The 16,470-nt window shown below is 37.5% G+C and overlaps 1 protein-coding gene across 2 annotated transcripts in view; it reads right to left on the bottom strand.

The window, feature by feature from the left end:
• Positions 1–16,470, bottom strand: part of NCAM2 (neural cell adhesion molecule 2) — a 547,839-nt gene that overhangs the window by 255,594 nt on the left and 275,775 nt on the right. For both annotated transcript variants that reach the window (XM_075910051.1, XM_006128839.4), the window contains exon 2: positions 1,094–1,168. In XM_075910051.1, the coding sequence (XP_075766166.1) occupies positions 1,094–1,168 (75 nt within the window). The remainder of the gene's footprint in view (positions 1–1,093; positions 1,169–16,470) is intronic.

Here is a 16,470-nt window from a genome sequence, read left to right as displayed (position 1 = left end):
TACTGGTCTCATCTTGAGAGAGGCAGTATAGATCAGTCACTAATCTGATTTATTACACACTTTAAAAAAACGCTAGTTTTCCCAATTTCTTAAAAACAAAATCAATGAATAGTAGAATAATAACTCCATTCCCGGTCATAATAAAGGAATTATCCTACCTATACAGAAATGTCAGCCTTGCACTGGTCAAGACCTTGGACCTCACCAATTGTAGAAGAAAAGACAGAAAAATAGTGAAATCCTGACCTTTTTTCAAATCAGTAGTAATTTTCCACTGACTTCAGTGAGGCAAGAATATCCATCCTTCGAGCTGAATGTCAGTAGCATATTAAAACTACCTCAGCACCACAGAGTGAAGCCTGGCAAAACTCCCATTGACTCAAAAGGGGCCAAGATTTAACCTGACATCTCCACACTAACACCCCTAACATTTCTATATACATCTTCAATTGGCAACAATAAAATGGACCCCTATCAAAGCCCACCTGAGGGCATCTTTGATACATGAAATGTTTTCAGTACTTTTCAAGTTCAGGTCACCTGTTCAAGAAATAAACTCTCTGACACAGTTTATTAAGTACTGCTAAAATGTCCCCTAGCTAGAAAAAGTTGATTTTGTGAGAAAAATTAATTCTTACTTTTCAAGTTACCTATGGTTTACTGGACACTGAAACAGTCACTCATGTGCAGCATGCTATGCCTAATTTATTCATTAGTTATTAACCAAAAATGATTCAATTATGATCTTATATATTCATTCCAGTCTTAGTGTTTAGACTAGTAAAATTATTTAAATAGAACAAAAATTAACATACATAAATAATTTATACTAATGGAATCAATTTCAAAATAAGTGATTTACTCTATTTGGCATTTAAAATCAACAGTCTGTAGACTGAAAGCATGCATTATGTGAAGCCAAGCAGGACCTTCTGTTTATCACAACATGCAAGCAGTCAGAATGCAATGCAAATATTGAAACAATATGTTTTATATGTAAATATTCCTAAGCCAATTAATAACATTCAAACTATGTAAAGGATTGATCTGAAAATTTAGTATAACATACCTGGAGACAAAATGAAATACATACCTGTGCACGTGAAGAATTTGGATTCACCCACACTAAGCTCTACCTTGCTGAGTGAAATTGTCACTTGAAGAAGAGCTGAAAAATACAATTTAAATATAGCATGAATACATTTTTCCTGTATCAGTTAAAAGATGCCTTCACACAATGTGATATGTGCTGTACAACTAATGGCACAAAAACTGATGAAGTGTGTCGGCTAAATAAATCATCTCTCAAAATAGAGTGCATTAGGCAGCGTGGGGGAAGAAATCTAAGAGTAAATCAGAAATAATGATTTAGACCCAAAATATAACATCTCAGTGAAAGTTAACTTGATAGGAAATGTCTTCTGAGCTTCAGGCTCAGGAGATTAACACAGAACCTCACTGTGTCCTAGAGTAAGTAGGTGCAACTCCATAAGCCAATTTGGCCTACAGAATTTGGCTTACATAGGGATATAGCCCACAATGGTATATTAAAAGAAAAAGGAATATTAATTCCAAGCTCTACTAGAAAGAGAAAAAAGTAAAATATCTGCCAGATGGAAAAGGACCAAAACTGTTAGGGAATGAAATTTTATTTACAAAATTCTGAAAGTATTAGAAAAATAATTAGAGGATCATAGGGCTGTACAAATATTAGATTGTGTCCTTTTAACATCTATTTTAGTCTTAAAATACACAATTAATTCTTTGTTTCACAGGTATGTGAAAGTATCTGAACTCTTTTAAAACTATGGTCAGTATGCCTGTATATAGTGAATGCTAAAGACAGCCAATTAGACTAAAGGATTTACCTCATAAGCTCCTTAGCACACCACTATCATGAGAGTCTGAGGATATGTCTAATCATCCATGGCTGGTCCATGCCATCAGATTTGGGCTTGCAGGCCTCAGGCTCAGGAACTGTTACACTGTGGCAAGGGCATTTGGGCTAGCGCTACAGCCAAACTCTTGGATCCTCCCCCTCTCAGGGTCAAGATCTTCAGCTACAGGATGAGTCTGAACACCTATGCTGCACTTAAACTGCCCTTGAAACTGAGCCTGGGAAGTCTGAGTCAAATGACATAGGCAACCTGAAGGTTCTTTTTCATAGCGTAGAGCGAGAATTACTATCAACATTATTGTCAATGACAAAAATCCTTTCTTCCATGAATATGTTACATTTTATAACACTTGGAAAAACTCCTTGCACAGCACTATCTGTACTGTTGTTAACAAAAAATAATGAAAGTATAAGCCTAAAAACAGCCTTGGAAGAGTAATTCACACATAAGAGAGCTGTATCTGGCAATTAGTGCCATCAATAAAAGTCAATCAAAAAATTATGCTATCACTGTTCTATTTCTATATAAACATAAGGAAAAACACCAACCACATCTGAATTCATAGAATTATAACTCACATAATATAAATGAAAGTGGTCCTCTTTACAGAACTACAACAGTGGCCTAAAATACTTACAAACCAAAAGTTCTTATAAAATCCACCCTAAACTTTTAATGAGTATCAAGGGGGGTGATTAAAATCATTATCTAACTACTTTTAATATTCAATTGTTCTGAACAAGAATGAAATGTTAAAGTGGTAGGGATATTCTCTGAGTAATCCTCCTCTGTGGAACCTCTTTGTTGAGAACATTAGAATGAGCTTAAGTCTGCCCATTTTCAGAGGATGATACTAAACCCATTGTGAGAGGATCCCTGGGGTGCAAATGGAACTAGGATACCACTGTGCCCCCCTTAACATTCATACCTGGGCTTTCTCTTGCAATGCTATGCTAATGACCTGCAGAAAAACCTCTCTGGAAACTGCGATGTGCATGTGGAAACCAACATCCACCTAGACTGTATGAATGAACCCTGGGCCAGTCACAAATTACACAGAGAAAGGCATCAGCAAATCCTCCAGTCTTGCAACCTCTTAATATACCGTGTCTTGTTCAGAAGCCTAACCAGTTTTTTTATCTAATCCATTCCTCCCTGCATGTGGAGAGGACACTCAATAGCTTTTATACACTAAACTGAGATTTCCCAAGAGCTTCAAATTAGAATTAATTTCAAAATAGAGGTTTGCATGTATAGACGCTATTAAAGTTAATTCAAAATAACGGCTGTTATTTCGAATTAACTTTGCAGTGTAGACATACCCAAACTTACAGCATACTTCAGTAACAAACATACAGTAAAATCTCATAAACTTAATATGCATTAATTACATACATATTTGGAAAAAACAACGAATTGGGTGGACACCTTTGAGTAGTTGCCAGGAGCAGCCAAAACACTACGTAGTTAAGGAAAGGTTCTTACCCAGAAGATCAAACATCAGTCAGAAATCACCAAAGAGTTTGTAATTCAAAGTTGTCAACCTTTTCCTTGGCTCACAGGATTTATTGTTTTATCAGAACCAAATAATTCTAACCTATCAAGAACAGGACCATCAGAATGGTTGTTATACCGCTTGCTGTGATACGTTAAGCTGTCAAAACTTCAAAAAACAACAAATGGACTAGTAGCACTTTAACCAACAAAACATGTAGATGGTTTCATGAGCTTTCTTGGGCGCAACCCACTTCCTTCAGATGACTGGAGTATTAGAATCCCAGATAATAATAATAATAAATTGTATTATTCTTGGATCTGGACTTCTAATATTCCAGTTATCTGAAGAAGTGGGTTGCGCCCAAGAAAGCTCATGAAACCATCTACATGTTTTGTTGGTCTTTAAGGTGCTACTAGTCCATTTGTTGTTTTTCAAGTGTTTTCTGTTACAGACTAACTTGGCTACCCCTCAAACTATTAAGCTGCCAGTTCTTCATGGCAAGAACTGCCTTTTCTGTGCTTTCACAGGACCTAGCGCAAAGGGGTTCAGTTCTCAGATGGCTCTTCTGCACTACCAAAATACATATATTGTTCTTTTTTAAAGCTTGAACAATTTTTGTTTAAATGTAGGACAGTAGTAAGGGTTTAAGCATTGGTCTGTGAAATGAAGAGATTGTGTTTTCTGATGGTGTGTGCATCTGCCAGTTGCAAAGGGCATTGCATTGTTTTTTCCTTCCTCCTCCCTGTCCCTGGGCCCTTTACCTTCTTTTATCAGAAAGCTAACCTCTATAATGAAGAGGAGGCCTCCCTTAAAGTCAGGGTCTACGATCTTCTTTAGGCATATAGTCAATATTATCTACTGGATAACATTTAAATATACGAGGCAATGCTAATAATGGATTTGTCTATACAAGGTATTTCATTTGCACTGAGTTGACATGCACTAGCCAGTAATCTACAAAGGGCATTCTAAGAACATGTTCATGGGATGACTATTTACCTTTCAATTTGCATCATTGTGTACTCCTAACAGGGGCTTGGAGCACACTAAGGACATGACATTTTGGGAGAGTATCCCCTAGTCCTTTTGCTTTGCTGCTGAGCAATGTACATTCTGGGATTTTTCTCACTACAGATTACAGCTCATAGTCAACTAATTCAGCACATGGAGTTTGACTGTTGGAACCATTACTGTGTGCAGTGTTTTTGTAACCAAGTCAATCCTAGGATATTAGAGACAAAAATGGGTGACATAACACCTTTTATTGAGAGATTTTTTCCAACTCTGGTGGGCTTGGCTTTATCACCGCGGTTGTGAAACTTCCTCCCCAGGTTTGCTGGGCCACGGTCACAAAGATGTGTGATGCACAGTGTACTTTTGCACAAGGTTAATAAAACTTGCTAATGCTCAAGAGATTATGGATGACTTTGCACCACTGAGGATGCAAACTGAATTGGGGACCCATGGGTCTACAGTTTGACTCCTCTCATAGTCAGGGTTCAGAGTTTATAAACAGAAAGGGGTTATTTTGCCATGGTGCTCCAAGGGCTGACTCGTCACCATGATAGGTTTACAAACATAGATGTATGGTCGTTTGGAAAGGTTCACAGTACTAGAACCTTTCAAAAAACAGCTCTAATGACCTTAATGAATAAAGAAATTTGCCCCCAAGATCCCTGTGGACATTCATGGTATGAAGATTGCTCTGGTTATCCTGGGAGACTCAGATTACATTCTGCTTCCCTGGTTAATGAAGCCATTCACAGACCAATTGTCTCAGTAGCTGCAGAACAACTGTGGTGTGCGTGCAATTGGCTGTCTGAAAGGAAAGTGGCACTATCTATGGAGTAAGTGGAAAGCTGCTAGAGGAGAGGGGAAAAACTTGTCCAGGATAGTGGCATGTTGCATTTTGCATAGTATAATGAGAGTAAGGGAGAAATCCTTAACAATGGGTGTTCAGAAGTTGGAGCAACCAGCAAAGCATCCACCACTATACTGACAGGGATTCCTATGGCTCAGCCTTTCAATTTCAGGGCTGAAACAGGGCTGTACATCCAGCTGATATCTTGGAGGTGATGGGAGGAATGTATTTAAGGCAATACTGTCTCATGTGCATGCTGGAAGTGGACATTATGGCCATCCTTATTTTTATCCTTTGTCCTTTTATAAAAATCCTATAATTTATGCAAAACTTCCATATTTTCTGAATAAAATACAATGCTATTTGATAAAAACTGATAAAATAATTCAGTAATAATTGTGTAACAACCAGAAACATACATTTCATTAAAATTACAGAGAAATACAGCTTTGAAGTGACACAGCACAGAGGAGGGCAGCAAACAATGGGAGAAAAGAAGTTCAAATTCATAAGCCAGAAAAGATCTAAGCCTCTGTCTTGTCTTGTTCTTAGGCCCTTGAGAGCTGAGTGTCAGGTCTCAGAGTTATCAGGGCATAAAATGGCTTGAAAGAGCTGGGATTATAGTTGCAATTGTTCTGACTGCCTTGAGCTGTGAGAACAATTGCAGGGAGGGGAATGGCCTCTGAAGCACAGCAGTGGAGGTAAAGCAGAAAATACATGCTGGTAGTTCTAGTACCTTATATTATCGAGGGGCTTGACAACATGGCTCGGTCCTAGTTAAAGGCACAGGATTGCCTGTGCATCCAGTAGCTGTATGCTCTGAAGAACATTCTGCCTCCAGAGTCATCTCTGCATGTTCCTGTCTTTCTCTACAGCATCTATTACCATGGCAACACTGCCTCTGAAGAACTGCCTCACTTTTTCCCCTTCTCCAACCTGAAATACAACCTCCACCTCTTGATTATTTTCAATTTGGGGGAGAAAGGAGTCCACAGTGAGATCTCCCTGAGGTTCTTCTCACACTTAGAGGGACCCCAGAGATTGGGGGTATATATGAGAAAGGCTAGGTTAGGATTTTGGGGTGGGCAATATATGATGTTTGGGTTTGTATTTGTGCCTTGGAAGTTGGGTGTATGGGTGGCTGAGCTAGGAATAATATTCCCAGTTTGGCTTTGCAGGTTTTTTTTCCTCTCATTGTGGGGCTTATGTGAGGTCAAATGGAAGAGTGGCACACATACGGGGGGAGCAGAATAGTAATTTCCTCTATATTCCCTTTAGGCTGTCCTGACTCTCAATGACATTAAATTGAGGCAGGAGAATATGATTCAAAAAGGCTAAGGGAGACCAACAAGATATGTTTTAAGCTATTCACCAACATGGTTCCCCAGCACACAACCCTGTAAGAACTGAAGGAGTAGAAAAGAATTGCAAGCTATACTGGAGGCAATGACCATTCAGTTATCCAGAGAATATCCCGAGCAAATGAAAGCATCTTATCGGTCTTAAATTCTGCTTTATCTCCCCTGCAGACACGCTGAAATTTTAGAGAAAAAAAACAGACTGGATTCTCTGCTTGACTGAAGCCAATTCCCAGTCTGTCTCTATGTAAGTCTGTGAATACCCATTAAGAGCTATAAAGCTATCATACCCCTAAGGTAAACTTCTTTCCCCATATGAATGCTTGTTACAAGGTGTATATACACTTCAGCAGAGAGCTGCAGCCTTAGCACCTTTATGGGCATGCAATGACCTTGCCTATGCAATGTAAACGGATGACACTAACCTACCTCCTTTTCTTGGAGCCATTAAATCAATACAATATGTGGATTTTAAACAAATGAATGTTTTCTCTAACTGAACATGCTAGGAGGGGATGGGAAGTAGTGTACAGGCTACAGCTGCATCATGCTGCTATCTGCCATTTTGAGTAACTGAATGGTGGCCTAGGTGTGGTGTCTAAATTGAGGGCTGCTGTGAGATCTCTGAGGCAAGCAATCTACCTGAAAGTGCAGGACCCACCAATGTATACACCAACATTTTCATACCAGGCTGAGCCAAGTTACAGCAAACTAATGTTTGTCTTCTCCTCCCCACTCCTCACACAGGCAAGCCCAATAAGTGACATTTAGTGTAATGTATTTTCAATTTGATCATATGAAAACTGTATTTGAACAAATCTAATTTGCCGAAATGGGAATAAATATACTTCATTCCCCAGTTAATACACATCTGACAGTTTGTCCAGAGTAATAACAAACATTCAGGTGTAGGGATAACATATTAATGTATTGAAAATGATTCCTCCAAATGGAAGTGACTCCCCATAATTTGTTCCCCACAACTTAGTGTTTAGATTTATTATTAATTCTTCTTATTATTATTATTATTATTTGTTAAGATTGTTAAATGTTTAGATTTATTATTATTATTGTCCCTTTAGAATATAATATATTAGGTCATGTAACTTAGAACTGTTAAAAATATAATCCTAACTGTTAAGAATATAATCCTATGTAGCCAGAAACAGCCCCCCCCCCCGCGCTCCAGGGCATACTCAAGCTTGTGCAAGGGGCTGCTTGAAATTGACATTGCAGAGATACATTGTAACAATGCATTGTCAAGCCACTAACTCTGCTATGGGAGCCAAGCCCTGTAATTGACTAAGGCCATTGTTACTTAATTCACGCCTGTTCTCTTTAAAACATTGTAACTTTACTCAGCACTCAGAGAATGTTTTAAGCAATACCACCCAGAAACTTTCTGTAACTACAACTTTTATTATTATACAAAATACTGTATGAATGTATGAGAGAGTGCTTGGATGATGAGTGAATGGTTCTAAGAGGTGCCAGCCTGAGAATACAGCAACAAAGGGCTGAAGAAGGCGTCAGGTGCCAGTGCAACCAAAAGGTGTCAAGTGGAGAAACTGGAGGTCCACCCGATGAGATCACTGATGAGCACCTGGCAGCCACCCTGGAGACATCAGCATGATACAGCAATTTCCATAGACTGGCATAGGAAGAAATTCCTATAAGAACTGGACTAAAAAACTATGGAATCAGAGTCCAAGGTTCTGCTGCCAGCCTACCAGGAGCTTCAGATGTGCACCTGATCAGGACTTCGCTCCCCACTACCATCACTTGTGTACAGAATACCTGGCCAGTATTCTGTCACAAGCAACTTCCAGGCTGGTAACTATACACAGAACTTGAATGAATGGATGTATGAATGAATGGTTATATATATATATATATATATATATATATATATATATATATATATATATATATATATATATATATATATATATATATATATACACACAAGTGTATAAGGGTTAAGTAGTGATAGGAATAAGTAGTTAAACAACGTTGTTTGCTTCTATCTTTTCTTTATTTTTTATTATTATCTTTACAATAAATGTGGCTTTTTGCCTTATCCCCCTCATAAGATCCTGCTTGCTTTTATTTGGTACAACATTTTGGTGGAGAATGCGAAAGGGGGAATATTGGTAAAAAGCCTCAGGTATTGTGAACATTAGTGTGCACACAGCTGACTCTACAAAGAGCAGTTCTATTTTTTTTTTCTTTTTTTTTTTCTTTTTATTTTGGTTAACCAAAGCCTGCTGACCTCCAGAGGGTAGAGGCTTCACAAAAGAGCTCATAGTAAAAAGAAGCTACAATTATTGAAATAATTTAGGCTGTAAATAGAAGCTATGGTTATTCATTGAAATAATCTAGGCTGTGTAAGAAGCTACGATTATTCATTGGAATAATCTAGGCTGTGTAACTAGAAGCTACAATTATTGAAATAATTTAGGCTGTAAATAGAAGCTACGACTATTATTGGAATAATCTAGGCTGTGTACGAAGCTACGATTATTCATTGGAATAATCTAGGCTGTGTAACTAGAAGCTACAATTATTAAAATAATTTAGGCTGTAAAAAGAAGCTACGATTATTAATTAATAGTCTAGGCTGTGTCACTCGCTGCAAGGGTTCAGGGGTGATAAAGGAAACTACACAAGTATTAAAGATGTTTAAGAAAAGTCCAGGGAAAGCAGTCTCAGAGGGAGGAATAGAGTTTGAAGGAGCTCAAACCTCACCTTTTATAAAGAAATAACACCCTTTAAACAAATCCTTCAAAGATATGGGCACAAGTCCTTGGACTGAACAAGCCCTTAAAGATGTTTGTAATATTTTGGATCTAGAGGATAGATTGGCACAGTATATCCTCATGTACAAACCTTCTAATGCTGCCAAAGGAGATACAGCAGCAATTTGGCTATTATGGGAGGCATGTAATAACAGTTACCTCCACTTAGCTACCTGCAAAGAAGAAAAAAAAAATCTCTCTCTGCAGGAAAAGCTAAACCCAAAAGAAAAAGGAAAAAGAAAACACAAATTCAGTTTGGCTCCTATGAAACCTGTAATGAGGTGTTCCTCAAATTAACTAATTATAAAAATTCAAATAGGAAACTGCAAAATGTAAAAGCCTCTGCTGCAAAAGCAAAAAGTTGGAAATGTCTGTCCCTCAGTACCCAAACACAGTTAGATTCCCTTAAGGATGAGTACTGAAAGTTAAAGTAGCACTCTCAAAGTTTTCAGGGATATGCTTAAGGAAAAGAACCAGGAGGTGTGGGGTTTAGTGAACAAGGCCACCCTCCTTGCTAACCTGGTAATGGGACAAAGCCTGTGTCCATGGAAAAGGGCCATTCAGCAAGAAAAAACAGGATCAGGCCCAGACAAGCAGGCAGGCAAAAGATAGATTGAAGGCTTTGTGGTAAAACTAAGAAAAAGCAGTAAGTATAGGTACTGTAAATCTAAATTCTTAAAATAATACTTACAAGAAGTAATATCTAAAGCAAGGCCAGTTTTCATTTTAAGAAATAAGAAAGTGTTTAAAAAAAAAACACACAGAAAAGTTAACTCTACAGAGTCTGGAGGAAATTGAGCAGTTGTAAAAATGCTAAAATGTTATAGGAAAAGAATTCTTGGTTTCTTTGCAGCCATTCTGAAGGAAAAAGGGGCCCCTTTTCCAAAAGAGTGTCTGTAAATAATCCAGGCAAATTTCACTAAAAAACTTCAAAAGGGTACTATTGGGAACTTAACTACCCCCAAATGAATAAAAGTGAATGTAATCTTTGTACAGGTATGTAAAAATAGTGTTAGAAATATTCAGAGAATATATGCATGTATCTGTGTGTAAATATAGTGTAAATAGTAGGTAAGGTTTTTAAGATCCAGAACTCCTGTTTTGTAGGTTAGTAAACTGTTTTGTATGCTTAAAATAAATTGGTTTGTTAAAACTCAGTGAGCATAAAAGAAATAGTTACACCCAATGCAAAAATTAATATGGCTATATAACATTATAAACAAAGAATGCACATTTTCCTGTAACATGCAATGTATATTGTAGAAGGAGGTAAAAACTGCAAACAAATTAAAATCCTGGGAGGGCTCCAGGAGCCACAACAGGATGTAATTTCCTTTTCAGGTTGCTGTAAGAGAGAGCAGGACTTAAAGTAAAAACTCAAAACTGTAAATCTCTGGCAAAAGTTATTGTGTCCCTTTTTAAAACAAAGCTACAAACAGCTTTTAATCTAAAAGCAAGCCAGAAAGTGTCTGTGGTGCAAATGCCCTAGCTGGCAGCACACACAAAAAAAAAAAAAAAAAAAAAAAAAATGTTTGCAGGTAAATAAATAGTTTGATTAGCAAACTACCTGAGACCAGAACAAAAAGGGGTCTGCATATGGAAAAATTTCAAGATGGTTTTAAACACACTGGTCTCAAAGCTAAGTTGTCTAAATGAAAGGCATGCTATCACAGGATACTTAAACACCTATTGGTAAGATCCACAGGGCTACTTGTTGTTTAATGCTAATGTTCATAAGTAACCCTGTAATATGTACATGATTTTCTTTAAAAAAAAAGAAAAACCTTTAAAATGTTAAAATAATCATTGGAAACACATCTCACACTTAAAACCCTCCCAGCATTATAGTAACAATGCTTCCTGGCTACTCTCTATTCATAAACCTAACACAGCAGAAACTTACTAACTTAGTCTGCTGTATAAGAAAAAAACTAAAGTACACCTCCTAAATTTAATAATTACACAGTGGGGTAATTCACCCACAAGAAGGGGTAAAAATCATTGAAACCTGTTTTGCCTACAAAACAAAAATATTTACCTATAGGAGTAATTGTAAGCAAAGAAACATGAAAGCATATTTGTAAAATAAAAAGAGAAAGTATGTAAATAATAATGCCACCCCCAAAGGGGTAGAAGTATGTTCTTGTTTTGTCTTTCAGAAAATCAGGACAAGCTGGTACCAGCTAAATACCCTACAACACCATGGATGTATTGTTGCAACAAAGATTGTTTTATGTTTTGTGTTTGTCTCATGTCTGTCTGTCTGACTAGCTAGTATACTGTGTTAAAGATAATCTGCACTAGGCAGGAAAGGTTCAATAAGCATTAAACATTTTAACTGCATTTAGAGAAACCCAGTGTGGATGGCTGTGGAGAGATCTCAGAGGGACTGAGAGTTGTTTCAGAAGAGGCAGAATCAGTCAGGGAATTGGAGCAGTCTGGCAACCAAGTGACTGGGTATGACCAGCTTGCTGGGAAGTCAGTGTGTTTGGGACAGGAGTGTTCCCAGGGGAGGCACACCCAGCCAGGCCTTTTGTCTTTGGAAGAGGGAGTTTTGCATTTAAAACCACAGGGCAATGGGGCAAGACCTATGTGGCCAAGGAAGGCTGCAGATTTTTCAACCTAAAAACCCAAAATTGTCAGCGTACACTTGGGATGGATTTGTTCCTGCTACTTATGCTAACTTTCATAACCACTGTACTGCAGTTACTAAGAATGTAACAATGTTCAATGTGCAAGATTTTGTACCAAAACCCTGGAAATGGTTAAAAAAATGTACCCAAGAGCACATTGTATGTTCAAAAGCCTTGTAACATTGGTATTTTACTGTTAGTACTTGTAATTAGTGTTGAAGCTTCTCACCTGAGAAAGGGGAATTCCAAAATTGGTGTGTGATGTGAAAAGGGAAACTGAGGCACACCACCAATTTTGTTTTCAGGGCTAAATGCAAGGATGCCTACACTATATGGGATGAGAGCACATAAATTCATGCACTGTTAATTGGGTTTCAAACTGTTGCCCAAGCTGCCCTGGATAAAATCACTATTTTTTCTCTCACTCTGGGCGAAGTCACCTAACCTGGATAAAGAGAATATTTGTTACATTACAATCACAAACACATGTTGCCTCACGATACCTTCTCTTAAACAGATTAAATACAAAGTGACACTACGAGTATACCAGATATCGTAGTGTCAAAAGGGGGAGTATGTAGGGATAACATATTAATGTATTGAAAATGATTCCTCCAAATGGAAGTGACTCCCCATAATTTGTTCCCCACAACTTAGTGTTTAGATTTATTATTAATTCTTCTTCTTCTTATTATTATTATTTGTTAAGATTGTTAAATGTTTAGATTTATTATTATTATTGTCCCTTTAGAATATAATATATTAGGTCATGTAACTTAGAACTGTTAAAAATATAATCCTAACTGTTAAGAATATAATCCTATGTAGCCAGAAACAGCCCCCCCCCCCCCCCCCGCGCTCCAGGGCATACTCAAGCTTGTGCAAGGGGCTGCTTGAAATTGACATTGCAGAGATACATTGTAACAATGCATTGTCAAGCCACTAACTCTGCTATGGGAGCCAAGCCCTGTAATTGACTAAGGCCATTGTTACTTAATTCACGCCTGTTCTCTTTAAAACATTGTAACTTTACTCAGCACTCAGAGAATGTTTTAAGCAATACCACCCAGAAACTTTCTGTAACTACAACTTTTATTATTATACAAAATACTGTATGAATGTATGAGAGAGTGCTTGGATGATGAGTGAATGGTTCTAAGAGGTGCCAGCCTGAGAATACAGCAACAAAGGGCTGAAGAAGGCGTCAGGTGCCAGTGCAACCAAAAGGTGTCAAGTGGAGAAACTGGAGGTCCACCCGATGAGATCACTGATGAGCACCTGGCAGCCACCCTGGAGACATCAGCATGATACAGCAATTTCCATAGACTGGCATAGGAAGAAATTCCTATAAGAACTGGACTAAAAAACTATGGAATCAGAGTCCAAGGTTCTGCTGCCAGCCTACCAGGAGCTTCAGATGTGCACCTGATCAGGACTTCGCTCCCCACTACCATCACTTGTGTACAGAATACCTGGCCAGTATTCTGTCACAAGCAACTTCCAGGCTGGTAACTATACACAGAACTTGAATGAATGGATGTATGAATGAATGGTTATATATATATATATATATATATATATATATACACACAAGTGTATAAGGGTTAAGTAGTGATAGGAATAAGTAGTTAAACAACGTTGTTTGCTTCTATCTTTTCTTTATTTTTTATTATTATCTTTACAATAAATGTGGCTTTTTGCCTTATCCCCCTCATAAGATCCTGCTTGCTTTTATTTGGTACAACACAGGTTCATATGACAGAAGACCCATTCCACATGAGCATGAGCTACACATTCCAGCTCATAGTTATTAACAAGGAAAAGGGGTTTGTCTCTGATCTATTGTGCTGAACGCTGTACAAATGAAACTAAGTCTGTATGGCATGGCATAAAATAAAATGAAGTAAAATATTAAAAATACTTATTGAAAAGAACATAAATAAACCATTTAACTAGACAAAGTTTGTCTTCTGAGATTAAGGAGACACTATTACATCTGGAAGAAACTAAAGAAATCATATGAATAATTTTAACGCAAAAGTGTCATCACTGCATCCTTTTGAGTATGGCTACACTGCACATGAAAGCATGCCTCTAAGCCTGGGTAGCTGACATGCTGTGGTTTTGATCAAGCAAGTGTACTTCAAGAGGTTGTAGCAAGATGGGCTAGCCTCCCGAGTACAGACTCGGGGCATAGGACAAGTTTGCACTCAAGTGACTAGACCATGCCACTACTTGTGCCATGATATCCACACTGCTATTTCTAGCGTCTTAGTTTGATCATGCTTATCTGCCTAGGTTAGAGCACACACTCACAGCTGAGGTGTGGACATACCTTTGCGACCTGATTTGCAAATGATTTCAGCTCCTAATGAGGCAGCTAAATGAAATAACTACATTTTCCAAAGTTCTCAGGATGCAGAAGCCTGGGAAAATGTGAATTATGCAAAGCATGAACATTTACTTATTTTCTGCTGTGTGGGATCAGGCATTGTCTATGTAGATGCTCTCACCAAGACTGGAAAAACTTAACACACAATGAATTATCTAGCAGCACCTTAGAGACTAACAAAACATGTAGATGGTAACATAAGCTTTTGAGGGTACAACCCACTTCTTCAGATGAAATCTAGGTTGGGTGATCTCCTCAGGAGTGGGCTAGCACATCCATGAAACCTATCTGCTTACAGACAATGAAAAAGTCCAGAACCACTGCTATGAAACCAAAGGATAATCTTCTGGTTTGTAGAAAATTCAGATGGTCATGGAACTGAGGCAGGATATAACCAAAGGCACATTTTTTGCTCCATAATCAATAATAGCAAGTTCTTACTTTGACTTCACTGACAGAGCAGCAATCTAATTTTACCCATCATCCCTGCAATCCATGGAGATGTGGCAGGTCCCCCAAGATGGACCATTAAGAAGCTGTGTGATCTGACAGATGCATTGTTAGGCAAATGAAAAGAGCTTGAGATTAAATGCATAATGTGAGCTATAAACAAGCCAAAAGTCTATGATGTACCCAAAGACTTCCTTGTTATATTAACATATCCATAATAATTACTGTAAAAGAGGAGGTAAAAAGTAAATCCCAGTTTCAGTATAGCCAACTTTTGTAGACTCACCAGAAGTTACACAACAAATAGATATGGTGATTGAGGGACCACTCCTCTACCAGTACCATACTTTGATGCAGTATTTTTTCCAGTATTTCATATTTTCTTCTGGAATGTTAATATCAGAATATTAAATAATTAATATTAAATTAGCTTCTCAATAACATTGTTTAGGTAGTTTAGTTATACAGCATAGCCTTACATTTAACAAAATGATGGAAATATGCAAATTCAGTATATTAAGCAATATAGTCTAGATAGGTTATGAAAATAACACTGTGCTATGAAAGATCAAAGTAAAACTAGGGCACGCTTTTCCTCCAAGAATGAAATATATTTTTGAAATAGCCCTATCTCTTCTTTATCTTAAAATCTATAGTAAAAATGCTGAACCATATTTATAATTCTAAGCATAAACCCAATAAGAAATTCTATAAAGATATAGTAGCTACATCCCTGATATCAAAATGAAATCACAATTTCTACATATGGTACTTTAATATTTACAAAATAGGAAAATATCAGACCATCTGCCCCATTTTTCCAGCCTAGCCAAAATTGCCCTTTACTGGCATTGCTTTATGTAAATTGGAATAGAAAAATATTCCTTTATGTAAATTAGAACAGGAAAATATTGCCTAAGTGATTAGTCTAGCAATCTGTGCTTATGAGGTAGTCAAGCAGAGAGTCCATTACAAGGCGAGCAGAAGTGGGCTCATCACTTATTTGGAGTGTGACATTTAATTAAAACTAAAATATTGTGAAGAGACTGAACAGCACAAAGAAGTTTTACATCTCATCTAAGTTTACTTCAGTGGAAACCACTTAGACATGTATGGTATTAAGTAACCTGATGATGCCAATATTCAGCAGCATGCACATTTTTTAAGTTATTGCTGTACATCAACAACTAATAAATTAAATTACAGGCAACAGTTTGTATTGAGTCTGATTTCGAGGTCTCTGGATGCACAAGTGAATGCTTTGCCCATCAGGTCAATTAAGCTGTTCTGCAGACTCAAGCCAGCAGAGGGTATATCTATAACTGTGTTACACAGAAACCAGAATTCAAACAGTTGCTGCCTGGTGGTTCTGACAAAATACTGCTTCTTCCATGTTTCCAAGATACAGTGCAAGCCAATGAACATTTACAAAGCATTCCTGGGCATAACATTTTCAGGAGAACACACTGTGAAAAACACTGCTACCGTAACATCAACTGCTGAGGGGAACTAGTAAAGGAAATAAAAATACCTACTCGTGCTTAGGGATTTGCAGTAAATAAAGTAGGAATTAAGAAGTTGC

The sequence above is a fragment of the Pelodiscus sinensis genome, chromosome 1 (assembly GCF_049634645.1).
Source record: "Pelodiscus sinensis isolate JC-2024 chromosome 1, ASM4963464v1, whole genome shotgun sequence".
NCBI lineage: Eukaryota > Metazoa > Chordata > Testudines > Trionychidae > Pelodiscus > Pelodiscus sinensis.
This window is presented reverse-complemented; position numbering and strand designations above follow the sequence as displayed.